At 35.4% G+C, this 15,958-nt stretch overlaps 2 protein-coding genes across 2 annotated transcripts; one reads left to right on the top strand and one right to left on the bottom strand.

Annotated features, from left to right (window-relative positions):
• Positions 1 to 10,633: 10,633 nt before the first annotated feature.
• Positions 10,634 to 11,329, bottom strand: LOC125198078. The gene has a single exon (XM_048096528.1). The coding sequence runs from the start codon at positions 11,327 to 11,329 to the stop codon at positions 10,634 to 10,636; it is 696 nt and encodes a 231-aa protein (XP_047952485.1).
• Positions 11,330 to 12,913: 1,584 nt separating this feature from the next.
• LOC125202186 (60S ribosomal protein L13-1-like) lies at positions 12,914 to 15,121 on the top strand. Its single transcript, XM_048100546.1, has 5 exons — positions 12,914 to 12,990; positions 13,794 to 13,906; positions 14,006 to 14,139; positions 14,464 to 14,622; positions 14,708 to 15,121. Exons 2-5 carry the CDS (start codon positions 13,801 to 13,803, stop codon positions 14,927 to 14,929), a joined length of 621 nt encoding a protein of 206 aa, XP_047956503.1. The 5' UTR covers positions 12,914 to 12,990; positions 13,794 to 13,800; the 3' UTR covers positions 14,930 to 15,121.
• The last annotated feature ends 837 nt before the right edge of the window (positions 15,122 to 15,958 follow it).

Below are 15,958 nucleotides of genomic sequence, written 5' to 3'. Positions count from 1 at the left end.
GTTGTGGTTGTGGCAGCGGAAAGACAATAAGTATCATCAACAACCAGGTCGACTCCCAAAAGTGAAGTTCGACAGTAAAAAACGAGCAAAACAACGAAAATTAAAAGGAATTGTATCCTCGTCCACACTCGAACGGTGTTACCAACCGCGAAACTTCTAAAGAAAGTGACCTTCGTACCCGACTACCCCAGATCTCCCATTCCCAAGTGTGTGTAGTGTGTGTGAGCTAAGAAGAGTGAAAAAAAGTGATATCCCTTGCGTTGCATGCTCTTCTATATATAGGCGTTGGAGTGGGGCCCAGCGAGGTATAGATAAGACTTTGTTGCCCTCAGCTATTGACTCCTCTGTCACGCCATCTTTTCTTTTAAATCTTGCTCACTTCGTTCATTTCCTTCGCTAGACCATCTCCTTCAACACTTCCTTGATCTAGCGATTTTTTTCTTCACACACCTGGCTTAGGAAACGTGTTAGACCCAACAAATTATAACATTTTTCACATATAACCGATACATGAAATTAGCCTTATCAATGAAAAGAAGCTTCCCTTCATCTATAGCTGGTTGAATATGAGTAAGACACCATCTCATTCTAGAAATTTTTTTACTTCAGTGAGTGCTGGCTTTATGGCATTTGTATGTGACCTTATCAGGTTATTCTTTGCCCATCTACCAACTGTGGTCTTGCTAACTTCCATCTTAATAGCATGTTTTCTATAGCAGGATCTCTCAAGAAAAGACAAGTGTCTAAACTTATCTTCATCTAAATTTCTTTTACGTGTTTTCTTAGTATATCCTGATGCTTTGCCTATCATGACAACATGTTTCCCATCTTCAATGTGCTGCTTGGCTATTCCCCATAAGCGACTCACTGTCCTTTTGTGCACTTTGAATCACTTGGCTGCCTCTTGAAATGAACCATGTGGCAGTGCTCCAACTTGGCATTGATGTTGAAGGAACTACACAATATGTTCTTCTCTTGGTTGCTCAAACACAGATGTTCTTCTCTTGGTTGCTCAAAGAGAAGAACCAATTTGTATGCTATAGATGTTATTAACCCCCTGGTCCAAGAATATCTTGAGACTGAATTGATACAGGAACAAATTGACAACTCGAAGTTGAGCCATTTAATCGACCGAGAAGTTGTAGGGTGGTGTGCAGCAATGAACACAATGGAATTGACAGATGAGGAACTAGCAGAAGTCATCATGGAGTTTTGCAAAAATCCCAAGTCAGCTAGATCAAGGGGATCAGCCCATGTGGCCAGTTTAGAAAATACTCCTGGGTCTGGGAAGGAGACTACCTGATGTTGCAGAAAAAAAATCCCTTGCCCTAGGAGACGAATGACACCGAGAAAGAACTGAAGACACTTCCACCAGGTCTCAAGTAATGCTTACTTGGAAAAGAATGAGACATTCCCAGTGATAGTCAACAGTAACTTGACCAAGGAGCAGGAGAAGGAACTATTGGAAGTAATGAGGTATGCATTGAGATATTCATGGATGGTTTTACCATATATGGGAATTCATACGACACTTTTGTGCACTTTGAATCACTTGGCTGCCTCTTGAAATGAACCATGTGGCAGTGCTCCAACTTGGCATTGATGTTGAAGGAACTGCACAATATGGTTCTTCTCTTGGTTGCTCAAACTCAGGGTGGCCCTCGGCCCTTGCTCTGGTTCTGCCTCGTGAATATGCTCCTGCTCTGTCTGTAGTTACATACTGTTGCTCCATCTCCATTGCCTTATGAAGAGAATTCTCTAAGGGTAATTTAGCTATAAATACCTTTGGTTGGTTTGTTGGTAGGTGGAATTCAAGTTTTTGGAGTAATGGTGGAGTGAATGTATTTATAGGTGTATTTTAGCTTAAATTTGGTTTTGGAATTTTCCCTCCATGGGATTGTAATGAATTTTTCCCTCCTTATTTGGAGTTTGAGTTAGTGAATATTGAATTTGGTTCCCTCTTTAAATTTGTTGAGATGTGATGGCCGAAAAACATGGGTTTGCAATGTGTGAAACAGTTTTTTTTATTTTAATTTTGGCAAAGCTTAAATTTTTGTAAAGAAAAAAGAGTAAACACATTGAAAGATTAAAAACAATAAGTTTAAATAATTTAAACAACCAAACTTATAAGTAAAAAAGAAACAATTTTAAAATCTAAAAAGTCAAACCATCTCACTTTCCACCATCTCACTTCATTTATTACACACTCTACCATCTCACTTCATTAATTACACACTCCACCGTGTCATAACTAAATGACACTCCTAATGTGGGACGGAGGGAGTATTTTCATAGACTAGGAAATACTAAAATTTTTGAAATATATTCTTTCAGTAGATAGCAATAAAGAATATATATTTCGTATTAAATCCTTTCAGTGATTTACCACACTAGTGTTACTAATCTCTTCTTAGATAATAGAGAATTATCACAAACACCACAACCATACCAATAGGTAGCCAAGACCTATCTAGATTGTGAACTCGTTTTTCTTCTTACTAGATCTGGTCAAGTCCCCTACTGGAGAACCCATGAGAAATCATCAGATTCCCCTACTTTAACCTTGTTTATTTATATTTCAATAAATAAACCATTATATTATATTTTTATTCTCATAATTAGGTAAATAATTGGATGTGGCGTTTCTTGTAAACATGCACAAGCTGAATGTACAAAGGCATGTACGCTCGAAGCATCTTTTAGTATACAAACCTCAACAAAGATTTTGGCAGCACGTAGGACATATAATGTAACAGCCCGGATTTCTAGGGTATAATAAATACGGCGACTGCTACCAAAACGGACTTAAAAGCAATAAAAACATAGGCTAGGGTTTCATTTAAAGAGATTTGACCAAGGTACTAAATGAACTATCAAAGCAATAAGTCAACGGTTTAACCTAGAAAATCAATGAAGAATAGATACCATAAACTATGATAAAAAATCAAGGGTTCGACATAAATTCAACAAAACCACAACATGTCTCAATCTTCTAAACCAAAGGGAACAAGTTCAAAATAGCCAAATAATACTAATAAGTTTCAAAAATTCAGCGGAAGCAACCAAGAGAAAGTGAAGTTATGTATGAAGACACAACTACACTCGAAGTTCAAAATATCCATCTTATTTTATTAATGTGCTCAACACCCGCCACCGCTCGTCGCCGTTCAACCCGCACATAAGGAAAACACATGCAGGGGTGAGTATTTTGAAATACCCAGTGAACTCGTTGCCAAAACATTTTAATAGTTATGCCACCCTTACCATAGTGAACTCGAGTTTGCAATTATCAAAATAAATATCATCGAGTATCACAAAAATATTTTCATAGACTGGCCAGTCAAACAACTCCCCACTTTTCTCATCAATTTCCACAATCATAACATTTCCATGGTGCGACGAAAGTGTGGCCACACTTTTCGCCCATGAGACCGGCCGACTAGCAAGGACGGCTCCCGATCCCACCGTGTACACTAGCCTGGTAGGGTTTGCGGCCCTACTCGGACCCGAATTCGTTTATACATATCCATAACCCTATAGCCCAATGGAGCGAACTCACAAACTAGGCATCAGACGCACAATATCATAACAAAACAAACATAGGCATGACATAACAGTTAAACCACCCTTATCTCTCCACTTTCATAAATTTGCAACATAAAAGAGTTTAAGAATAAAGCCCACCTCGACTGCTTAGGTTTCAAGTACGTTTCTCTCTTTCGTTATCCGGCTTCGCAACCGAGGTTTCACCTTTTAATCACATAGGCACATATCACAAATCAGTTTCAACATCAACTCCTAAATCATGCATGTCTCAACGCTTCCCCCTTTTTCCCACCGATCCAGATTACGTTTATCATTCAACCCAAGCCATATTCATCATATAAGTCTTCACACTCAACAATCTTAGGTCTAACATCAACTTATGTCACACATGAGTGTTTTGCCAACACACGCATACACACACACGGTTTCACACACACATGCATCCCAATCATCAATTTATTTCCCTTTTTCACTCGTTCTAGATGCATGAGGGTTCAAGAGCACCGATTAATCGGTTAGATGAAGAAGATTAATATGAGAATACTTTTTTGAGAAAACGAACGGTAGAAATCAAAGTATTAGCCTTGGTTCTTCAAGATTCTTGAATTAAACTTCAATTCTTCTCCAAAAGATGACGAAATATTAGAGAATAGAAGAAGAAAATTGAGAGAGAGGAAAAAGGAGAGGGGGCGTGTACTTTGGGGTGGGGGCGAAAATTTGAGCTAGGGTTTAGGGTTTTTGGCTTCTTATTTATAGAGTTAAATAGAATCTATTAGGTAAATAAAATAGGATTGGGAAGATTTGATTCTCCACAATTAATTAAAAACAAATATTGTGGAGTAGAGAAGAAGAAATAAAAAAAAATGAACTAGGGTTTCAAGGCATGAAGTTTTCGAAAATTGTGGCTTTTTATTTAGCCAAGATTTTGTTTTGTATATTTTACGGAGTAGAATAAAATATCACGAAGCAAAATAAAAATAAAAATCCTCCCATTGGAAAAGGAAATAGGCGTGTACTTGGCCATCCAATAAGGAATGGATTTTTAAATATTAACTAAAATAAGATATGGCAAGATCTCTTGAGGTATGGTAAGATTTGGTAGAATATTTAAATTCTAGGTATGGAAGGAAATCAAATAAGGGATCAATTAAACAATAAAATAATTCCTCCTTCCCAAACATAGGTGATTTTCGAAAATCACCTAGAATCAATAGGGTGTCGATTTTCTCATTAAGAAATAGAGAATAATTAGGCTTTGGATTTAATTTGGATAAATATCCCAAGAATGAAATTAAATCCGGAAAAATAGGGTTTTTCTCCAATAAGGCTAAGGGTTTCGAAAATCTCAAAATTATGTGGCTATAGTATTTATGGAAATATCCTAAAAATCTCACTCATCCTTAAACAAATAATTCACCACATAATTCCACCTTTAATTCAAATATTCACAAGTCACGTCATATACTCATCAAGTTTGACTTTTCAAACTCCAACGCAACCCTAGACACAACTTGGTCATAAGAACTCATTCAATAAATTCATTCATCAATTAATTCACGTCTCCCACGTCATCAAATAAAATTTTACGGCTCTAAAATTAGGGTTCAAATTTTCGGGGCGTTACACATAACCATTTATGCGCATTTGTATTTTTTTCATTTTAGAATTTTTTTTATTTTAATGAAATATGTTTAGTTTTGTTTTATATTTTTGTCTCCAATTTATTTCATTTTGTAATTTTATACTCCCTCTCTTCCGCGGCAGTTGAGTCATTTTTTTTCGGCACGGTGATTAAAAAAGAGATATTAAAATATCAAGTGATGAGATAATAAGGAAGGAAAGTTAGAAAAGTAGAATAATAAAGTAAGAGAGGGAAAATGTATTACTTTTTGCTAAAAAAATGATTCTACTAAAAAATCAAAAGGTCGTCTTATTCAAAACCCCAATTATGACATCCCTTCTCTCCTACTTTACACCTCGGAACGTACCGTTCTTATAGAGATGAACGCGAGTGCATCTTGGATCTGTCGATTATGTTATGGACGGAGTCCTACCGTACCTTTTTCTTTTTTTTTTATTTCCCTCTCGACTCTTCAAAAAAGAAGTCGGTTTGTTAAGCGTATCCGCACTTCTATAAGAAATGATATAGAGATAGTGGTTGTTTAAGGATAGACTAGGCAATAATAAGATATTTGAATGTTCGCTCGGGTTAGCAGGGGGTTTGCTAGACAGACATTATCGAATAGCGCCTTTTTTCGGGAATACAACGGGATCTTCGTAAAGTTGATCGTTATGAGTGTTATGACGAATTTGATTGGGAGATTCAATGGCAAAACGAAGGAACATCCCAAAATGAAAAAAAATGATTCAACTACCATGGAACGGGGAATGTATTTGATAAAGAGCAACAATTAAAATTATATAGAGATAGTGAGATAAGCTCAGGATAGGTTGACGATGGGCTGATGATCGGCGTGGATGGGCCGAAGATGGGCTGAGAGATAGGTTGCGGACTTGGCCGGAGGAAATTGGAGATGGGCTGAAGATGAGTTGTTCCCCATTGTGAGTCCTCTTATATTCCTCCCAAACCTGATCAACATCTTTTCCTAACAACAGATTCCAATACTCCGGCATATAAACTACCCTCATCATCCTATTTAGCTCCGGCGTGAACCCTTCTCTTAAACTGTCGCAGTACTCCAAAAACCTCGACGTCGTGCCATATCCTTCGTCCCACCGGATTCCCTGTCCAGGCTTCGAGTACCCTTCGACATAGAAAGGCGACTTCAACACGGAATAATCGGCCATCCCCTCCGTCAATCCACCGGGCGCCGTGCCCTTGCCCGACCACTGGAATATGTGCGTCATTTCATGATACAAAATTGAGGTGAACCTAAACCTAGCTCCATCCCCGGGAGGGTATGTCTCGATGCCCTTGGCGCCCATGTACACGTTGTTTTCTCCGGTTTCAGCGAGGTTGCTGTCCTGGAGGTCTTGGATGATCACGTTTACAACATCGTCTGGGTAATAGTGGCGCCGGTCAGCCTCTGACGGCTGCCGGAATAGCGTCCATATGAAGTTCGCGATTTCGGGCATTGTTTTGAGGGTGTAGGCGATGCCAATCTCGCGGTCAAAGCGCTGCCCTCCCGGTGTGGAGGAGGCATTGTTGGTGGCGCCGAATCGGACGGCGAGGGTGCCTTGAAGGAGTGAGAGGGCAATGAGAAGCCATGGTAGGGATAAGTTATTAGTTTTTGTTGCCATGGTTTGTTTTAGTAGTTTTAAATGTGATAAAAATTGGTATTGGTTTTTGTGGTATATATATATCGACTTTGGTGAGCTAATGTTATGTTGGGAATTAGATGACTATTTCGTTAATGAGGAGGTTGCGTGGATTTAGTTTCATATATATTTTGCTAATAAATTAAGTGTGTTGTGGTAATACTTTTTTATTAAAGTAATAAGTGAATAATTTATGTGTGTGCGAGCGAATTTTGTAACGTTACATGGAATATCTGCAAGCATGCATGCGATTAATGGATAAATGACATTATATATTTTCTAAATGAATGTAGACATAATTGAAACTATAATTATACACTATAAAAACATGATTTGCATGATTTAAACATGAATTACACATCAGAATAAAATTAAAACACAATTTTTAAACAATAATAATTTAAAAAATTAAATAAGAATAATATTTTTAAAAAAATTACCAAAATCTAGCCCAATCAAATCCTAACTCAATCCAATATATCGGGTTGCAAACATCATTGGAAAGAGATTTAGAATTTTGGCGGCGTTCATGGTCCGATACTTGCTTTACAATCTCGTTCTTTTAAAAATACGGGTACCGATACAACCTTATGTCGTACTATATACTACTTCCACCACTTTCTCATCCTCAGTTTTACTTTACCGATTATATATTAAAATTCGCGTCATTTACAAATCAATCTATATTTGTGGACATATGGAGTATCAACGATTGTGTCTTTAGTTCTTTTCTGTATGATTTTTTAATAGATTGAACTATTCCCTTCGTCCCATCTAAAATGACATATTTTTTAGCCGGCACAAGATTTTAGGAGTTATTGGTTAATGTATTTAATTGGAGAAAGAAAATGTGGGTGTAAGTATTAAAATAGAGAGAGAAAGAAAGATGAATATTTAAATAGGAGTGAGAAAAAGTGATTGAATGTATTAATTGGAGAGGGAAAATTACCAAAAAAGAAAATATGTCATCTTAATTGGAATAAGCTAAAATGGAAAAAGTGTCATCTTATATGGGACGAAAGAAGTATATTTTTGGTACATAAGCTTTTAAATTGTAACAAATGCAGTACTCAAACTTTAAAAATATCTTTCACTTATACTTTTGGTGGAATATCCTATAGGGCCTTTTGCACTTTTTTGGATTTTATATTTGTCCAAAATATTCTTCAGCCCTTAAGGGACGTTTTAGTTTATTTGTGGTGTTTTAGCTAGATTGTTGTCATTTCTCTTTCATCACAAATAAATTAAAATGCCTCTCAAGAATTGGAGTATATTTTGGATAAAAAAATTCTAAAAAGTGCAAAAATCCATTCAGCAGTATTACATCAAAGTCTAGGAACGTTTAGAGATACCTTTTATGTTTGAGTATTGTGTTTAACACAATTTTAGAGTTTAGGTATAAAAAATTTCAGTTCACTCTTTTTACCTAATATTTTATTATATAAGTATTTTTTTATTTTTACTTTAGTTATACTCCAATATTTTATTCAAGAATAAAATTTTAATAAGAATATTTGTATTTTAATTTGAATATTTTAATGAAGATGTCTAAATACTGCACTTGATTTTTTGTTAAGTTATACTCCCTCTGTCTGCGTTAGGAGTATAGGTCCGTCCGCGAATAGGAGTTCTTGTTCATAATTACTATAAATGGTAAAAAGGCATTACATTCCATCAACTCATTCCACTCAAATATTATTTAAAACTAATATATACAAGTGAGTCTCGATTATATCCACTATAACTTTCCTCCACCCACTTTTTCTAACATTTCTTAAAACTCGTGTCGAAAAGAAATGAGACTCCTATTCACGGATGAAGGGAGTATTCCATTTGTTCCATTAGTGTTGGAACATATTTCTTTTTGTGATGTTATGCTAAAGTTCGTATATTTTTCTATTTTGATAAAAGTCAACACACTTATTTCTCTTACTTTATTTTCTCATCTACCTTATTCTCAATCTAATTCAACTCAACTTTTTAAATATGCAGTATTCCTTTCCTTAATATCCGTGCTCAACAAAATGTTCCAATCTAATGGATTCGGAGAGAGTACAATTTTCTATTTGTATTTATCTTTTGTCATGAATTTAATATTTCGAACAACTTATATTTAACGAAAGTAATATCTTTTTGCTAAGCTAAGAAAATTTTAATTACAATGGTGTAAACATATTTTCATTGTGTCAAAATAAAATATTGTTTCGAAGAGACATACTTAGCATAATTAATGAAAACAATATCAATGCACAATATTCTTGAATAATATGACTATATATGACTTACACTAGATTTTTACTGTATGGTTATTTTAAAATTGCTAAAAACGTAAGTATAATAATTTAGTGGCGTATAAGAATTAAGATTCACTCATAGAAGAAAAAAATAAACAAGAGTTTAAATTGTACATCCAGATGATAAAATGAAACATGGGAGGGAGAAGTTATGGGTTTTTGTTGCCATGATTTATTAGTTAAATGTGATGAAAATTGGGATTGATTATTGTGGTATATATAGGCTTTGGTGAGCCAATATTATGTTGGGAATCAGATGAGTATTTTGTTATTGAGGTAAGATTGTGTGGATTTAACTTATATATTTTGAATGCACTAATACCATCTTATAGTTGTAAAATGTGTGTTGGTAACATGGTCGTTTGAGGGGAAATGGAGAAATTTTGCTAAAAATTTTAAAGTGTTGTGGTAATATTCCTAACCTTATTGAATGCATATGTGAATAAATTTTGTGTGTGCACGCGAATTTTGTAAACACTATATAGAATATCTAAAAGCATGCGATTAAATGATTGACGTAAATGAATTTAATTAGGCATGGTTGCATTTGTATACACTATTTACATAACAAAAAAATTCGTGCAGACGTGCACCAATATATGCTCGGAAAATTTGAGCACCATGCGAGCATTTTCAACAATTTCTGATCAATTTTCAAGCACACAAAAAAAAGTACTCCCTCGGTTCCATAGTAATAGAGGCGTTTTTCCATTTCCGTCCATTCCATAATAATAGAGTCATTTCCCTTTTTAGTAAAAGTCAACACATTTTTCCACACCTACTTCACTCTCTCTTACTTTTTTCTATCTTCATCTCTCTACCTTTTTCATTTTCCACTTTATTCTCTCTTTACTTAACTCACCTAACACAATTTTTCTTAATCTCCGTGCCAAAAAGTTTTGTCTATGGAACGGAGGGAGTAGTTGCATAGATCCAAAATTGTGTTTTTACCGAGTCAATTCCGAGCACGGTCAACGTGCTTGGCATATGTTTTAGCGCTAAAATTTTGCGAGAATCGATTTTCATCCAAGCATGAGTTATGTGCTTGGAAATTACTCCCCAAGCATGGGACTTGTGCTGGGAAATTATCGAGCAATTTCCCGATTTTGTTCTAAGTAAATAGTTTTAATCGTTCATGATGAATTGATGATACTCTATCCGAATAACTAATTTCCATATAGTAAATAAATATGTGACTGACGCAATCGATAATGTTTCATTACATAATTATAAATTTGTAAGACTAGAGTCTGTGTGATACTGATAGGGTTTATTCTGGATAATCATAGTGGATATTAGAATGTGTGAGGTATATCATAATAGATATATATAGAGATGTTCAAATTAAAACATACTCCCTCCGTCCACGAATAATAGGAGGGAAATAAATGAGAGGATCTCTCAAATTAACATCTCAATAAACAACACCACTATCCGGTCCTAGTCAAACATTATTATTCTATGGAGTATTCTTTTAATTGAGATGATCTCTAAATACAAAACATTAATTAGATTTATTTAGCATACTTAGCCTTATATTCTTCCCAAAGCTGATCAACATCTTTCCCTAACAACTGCTTCCAATACTCCGGTTTGTAAACTTCCCTCATCATCTTATTCAGCTCCGGCGTGAACCCTTCTCTCAAACTGTCACAATACTCCAAAAACCTCGACGTCGCGCCATACCCTTCGTCCCACCGCTCTCCCTCCCCAGGCGTCGAGTACCCTTCCACATAGAACGGTGACTTCAGCACGGTGTAATCGGCCACCCCCTCGGTCAAGCCCCCGGGGGCCGTGCCCTTGCCCGACCACTGGAATATGTGCGTCATCTCATGGTACAAAATCGAGGTGAACATGAACTTAGCTCCATCGCCGGGAGGGTACGTCTCGATGCCCTTGGCGCTCATGTACACGTTGTTGTCTCCGGTTTCGCCGAGGGCGCCGTCCTGGAGGTCTTGGATGATCACGTTTACGACGTCGTCCGGGTAGTGGCGCCGGTCACCCTCATTTGGCTGCTGGAATAACTTCCATATGAAATTGGCGATTTCGGGCATTGTTTTGAGGGTGTATGGGATCCCGATATCGCGGTCGAAGCGCTGGCCGCCCGGTGTGGAGGAGGCGTTGTTGGTGGCGTCGAATCGGACGGCGAGGGTGATTTGGAGGAGTGAGAGGGCGATCAGGAGACATAGATTATAGGTTTTTGTTGCCATGTTTGTTTTTTTTGGTGTGTTACAAATGTGATTGATTTTTGAGGTATATATAGGGTTTAATGTGTTGGAATTGGATGACCATTTTATTATTGAGGAAATATTGTGTGATTGATTTTGTTGAGATTGGTTTCTTATTTGAAGAATTTGAGCGTGGAATTAATTATGTTTTCCCACTATATTTTGACTGGATTAATACCTTATTGCCATAGCTTCATTTTGTCTTTTTTTCATTAATGCACGTATCTGAAATTTTATAAATTAATTTGAATAAATTATGTATATCAAGTAAATTCAGTAATATTGTTCGAATAAACATAGTTTTAAATTATGACCGGCCATGATGATACTATATTTGTCAAATTAATTTTCAATATTGCCATATTTCACCTTATTTAATTTAATTTAATTCCTATCCTTTTCTAGGAGAAGAGATATTGGTTTTATTGAATTTATTCCATCAATTCTTCGGTGTCAATGTTTTTTTTGAGAAAAGATATTTGTTTTATAATTTATATCTAATCTTCGGTTAAAATGAAAATCCACGGTTCATACTATTCTCCCGTCGGTAGTACTAATTAATAACAAACCGAGTTAAAAAGCGACTCTACTAATCGCTCTATATAGGTGTGTGATCAAATACTAACTAAGTTATGGTAATAACTAATAACTAATATCAATTTTGTATGTAAAAAACATCAACACAAAGACATAAATTTATCAATCTTCTTGTGTCGATAAACTTATGTCTTTGTGTTGTCATTTTAAATTTACATGTTGTATTGATATAATTATGTCTTTGTGTTGATAATTTTAATACACAATATTGAAAGTTATTAGTTATTACTGTAAATTAGTTAGCACACGAACACAGCCCCTATATATCTCTGATAAACTCATATCCTTACGAAATAAGAAATGCTCAAACTATATAGTACCCCTAGGTGTTGTTCGATTTCCTAAATAAAATAATACTAAGATATAGTCTAGGATTGAGTTGTGAGATTATTTAAGTCATAGAGGGTGGTTAGCTATGACTAATTATCTCATGATTATCCATCTAAGATTGAATTGTGGGATTGAATCTCAGTAACCAAACACACTACTAATTTAATCCGGGATATAATCTTGCAAACCGAACACTTCCCTAGCAAACTGTTGGACAAGCAAAGATATATCACAACTTAAAAATAATAAAAAGAAGTATTAGAAAACCAAACTACAACAAAAGACATTGCAAAAATCCCAAATTCATAAGTATACTACGAAAATTTTGCTATGAATAATTTTAATGTTAGGATTATAATCTTTTGAGAAAAAAAAATCCCAAATTCATTACAAAATAAGAAAAGATGAAAATGGATGAAATACTTATAGAATGTGTTACGTTGGAGTATTTAATTTGAGAGAAATATAACTTTGTAGTATAAAATTCTAGGTAAATAAAATAATCATGTAATTACAAATTGGGTCATAGGCCCAATTCCTCAGTTTTCCAAAAGAACGGGCTTTTTCAATTAAATTTATCGGCCCAATAATCTGCGAAAACCAATCCATAACTTAGGGTTTTCTCGCGCTGTTTTACAATATAAGGAGAGGCTCCCATTTCACAGTGGAATTGGCAGCAAACCAGAGGTAGGAGAAGATCCCCGTCGTCCGCCGCTGTAAGTCTTAACCTTAACATGTCTACATTTCGCCTGCGCATATTCGATCCCCTTGGATTTATACGATGTGTGAAATCTGAGCTTAGAGCATCAATGGTTATTTTTTACTGTTTTTTTGCTTTTCTAGTTTAGAAACTGCCCAATTAATCTAGGTTTAGCGGAGCTAGGGATGGTTTTCTTAGTTTATTTGCTGATAATAATATGCTGGGATGTTTTGTTTGATGCCTTAGTGTGTAATTAAGGTATTTTGGTGATGTGTAATTTGAATGTGTTTAAATGTGTAATCTTTCCATCTTTGGGGTAAATGATTGGCTCGCCTTTTGAATTGTTTTATGATTCAATTTAGTTAGGGGATTTCTGTGGCACATGCTGAAAAACTCAGTCTTTTTTTTGTATGTGTGTCTTCTACTGTTAAATATGTTTCGTGGTAGAGTTTTTGTTTGAAATATTTCAACTAATTTCGTTCGTAGGATTGGTCTTGGCTTCAAAGTGAAATTGTAAGTGTATTAGTTGTTGGACAATAATTTACTAAATGCATAATTTAATCATGTTTGATGTTTGAATTTTTAGTCATTTCATGCAATCAACGTGCTTGAACGATAAAAAGATCATCTTTTCTAATGTCATTTTTCCATTTTACGACCATACATATTCTAATGTTCTATTCTACTCTATTTGTTGCAATGGTCATGCTTGTTGGTTTGCTGAATTAGTTGAGTTGATCTTGTGCTGTCATGCCAAAGCTATATGCCAATTGATTGGTAAAATTAGGGGAGTTGATCTTGTGCTATTGTTGTCCTTAGGTAAACCATGAAGCACAACAATGTTATTCCCAACGGACACTTTAAGAAGCATTGGCAAAACTATGTGAAGACTTGGTTTAATCAGCCTGCACGGAAGGCCAGGAGAAGAAATGGTACTAACATTTTCAATTTATAACTGATTTGTGGTCATTCATTTTTGTTTGTTTATATGATTGTTGTGTTCTTGTGATGCTTCTCTTTCTATATTTCAGCAAGACAGCAGAAGGCAATTAAAATTTTTCCCAGGCCCACAGCTGGGCCACTTCGTCCAGTTGTACGTGGCCAGACCTTAAAATACAACATGAAGGTCAGAGCTGGAAGGGGATTTTCACTAGAGGAACTGAAGGTGAGCTATCTTACTGCCAAAATGCACTGTTTAATAAGAGATTGTTTTTTTACTTGCTTATCTGCACATGATTCAGTATGTTAGGGATTTCTGAAGCTTGTATGTACTTGATGTTCTCTGCAGTCTGGTCTGTGTGTTATATGTTTTATTTTTTCAGCAGTCGTATACTCGTATATGGCTTTGATTTCCTCTGCATCATATGTTGTGATTTGCTTGCTTGAGTTGAAATTTTTTTACTACGCAAGAAGTTGTTGAGGTTTACATATTATTGCTTTGTTGGAGTATCACAAATCGATGACACATTTTTACTTGCAATATAACCAGGCTGCAGGCATTCCGAAGAAACTTGCACCAACTATTGGTATTTCTGTCGATCACAGGCGTCGCAACAGTTCTTTGGAGGGTTTCCAGACCAATGTTCAGAGGCTAAAGACATTCAAGGCTAAGCTTGTTGTCTTCCCAAGACGTGCTCGCAAGGTTAAGGTATTGATGCCCGCTCTAATTTATCATCTTGATTGTTAGCACAGAAGTAAACTTGTGATGATTAACTTGTTCTTTTTCACCATAGGCTGGTGATTCTTCACCTGAGGAGTTGGCAACAGCTACCCAAGTCACCGGTCCTTTCTTGCCGATTGTAAGCGAGAAGCCAGCCATTGAGCTTGTGAAGGTTACCGAAGACATGAAGTCATTCAAGGCATATGACAAGCTGCGTCTGGAGCGAACAAATGCACGTCACGTTGGTGTTAGAGCCAAGAGGGCAGCAGAGGCTGAGAAGGAAGAGAAGAAGTAGGTACAAGGGAAGTTTGTGAGTTTCGGATTCCGTAAACGGTTGAATCTGTTGTGTTGGGGCTTGGGGCTGGACCAACAATCTTGATATTGTTTGAAAATTTTCTTAGTATTATCGTTTGTATGAATTTTCAGAGACGAAATATTTCATCGTTTCACATGGATGAACTCTATGCCATTACTTTTTTGGTATGAATTGTGTGATATATTGGATACTGATTTATAGGGTTGAGAAATTAAATGCTATTATACGTGACTAGCTCTAGTGTTTCAATTCAATTAAAGATTGTGGTTGATTAGTCCATTTTATGTCTTTATAATATAATAAATATTTTGTCTACTATTGAATATTGAGGACTTGTAACATCTGACAAATCTAATGTGACCGATGTAAGGTTTCAACGCTTCAATTAAATCTGCTTATTCATAAAAACGGATGAATGGAAGTTTTTAAATTTCTGCAAAACCAAATAAGAGTAGTACATTTTCTCTCTAGAAAAAATAAAAGAAAGGCTAAAATATAAAGAGACTGAAGTCCATTATGTTTGCTAATTTTGTGTCCTTAACATTAGTTATGGTTTGATCTATTTTCTTGTCCTAAAAGTGATCTCTTGATCTTGCTAAATTTAACGGTCAAAATTATCTTGACCTAACAAATACTAATCGTATGATGTTTTGCATCAAAATTATAAAATCAAGACAAAATGGATCTCAGTATAATATTTAAGTGTTTAGTTGATAGTCTTATTAATTGGATCTAAATCCATTTGACCATCAAACTAAAAGATATCATCACTTGCAAAACGAAAATATGAACCTACTCAAAAGGACCTGGATCGATCAATCATAATGTTCTAAACAATGAACTTTTCAAAGACTCTTTTCATCTATAGTAAACGGTACACAAAATTAGCAAATTATGAGAAAAATAGAGAAAAAAGATAGTCAAAATATTGCTGGTGAAAAATGAGGTCCACTACATTAGATATAGAAACTATCAAAAATAAAAAAATAACTAATTTTTATGAATGGC

This window comes from Salvia hispanica, chromosome 1 (genome assembly GCF_023119035.1).
Source record: "Salvia hispanica cultivar TCC Black 2014 chromosome 1, UniMelb_Shisp_WGS_1.0, whole genome shotgun sequence".
Classification (NCBI taxonomy): Eukaryota; Viridiplantae; Streptophyta; class Magnoliopsida; order Lamiales; family Lamiaceae; genus Salvia; species Salvia hispanica.
The sequence above is the reverse complement of the archived record's forward strand: the minus strand, read 5'-3'. Positions and strand labels throughout refer to the sequence as shown.

Bases quoted from the DNA above. Each gene is read 5' to 3' on its own strand.
- LOC125198078 (XM_048096528.1), bottom strand. From the start codon at position 11,329: ATGGCAACAAAAACCTATAATCTATGTCTCCTGATCGCCCTCTCACTC.
- LOC125202186 (XM_048100546.1), top strand. From the start codon at position 13,801: ATGAAGCACAACAATGTTATTCCCAACGGACACTTTAAGAAGCATTGG. The intron at 14,140-14,463 runs GTGAGCTATCTT...CAATATAACCAG, and splicing joins TTTCACTAGAGGAACTGAAG to GCTGCAGGCATTCCGAAGAA. The intron at 14,623-14,707 runs GTATTGATGCCC...TTTTCACCATAG, and splicing joins GACGTGCTCGCAAGGTTAAG to GCTGGTGATTCTTCACCTGA.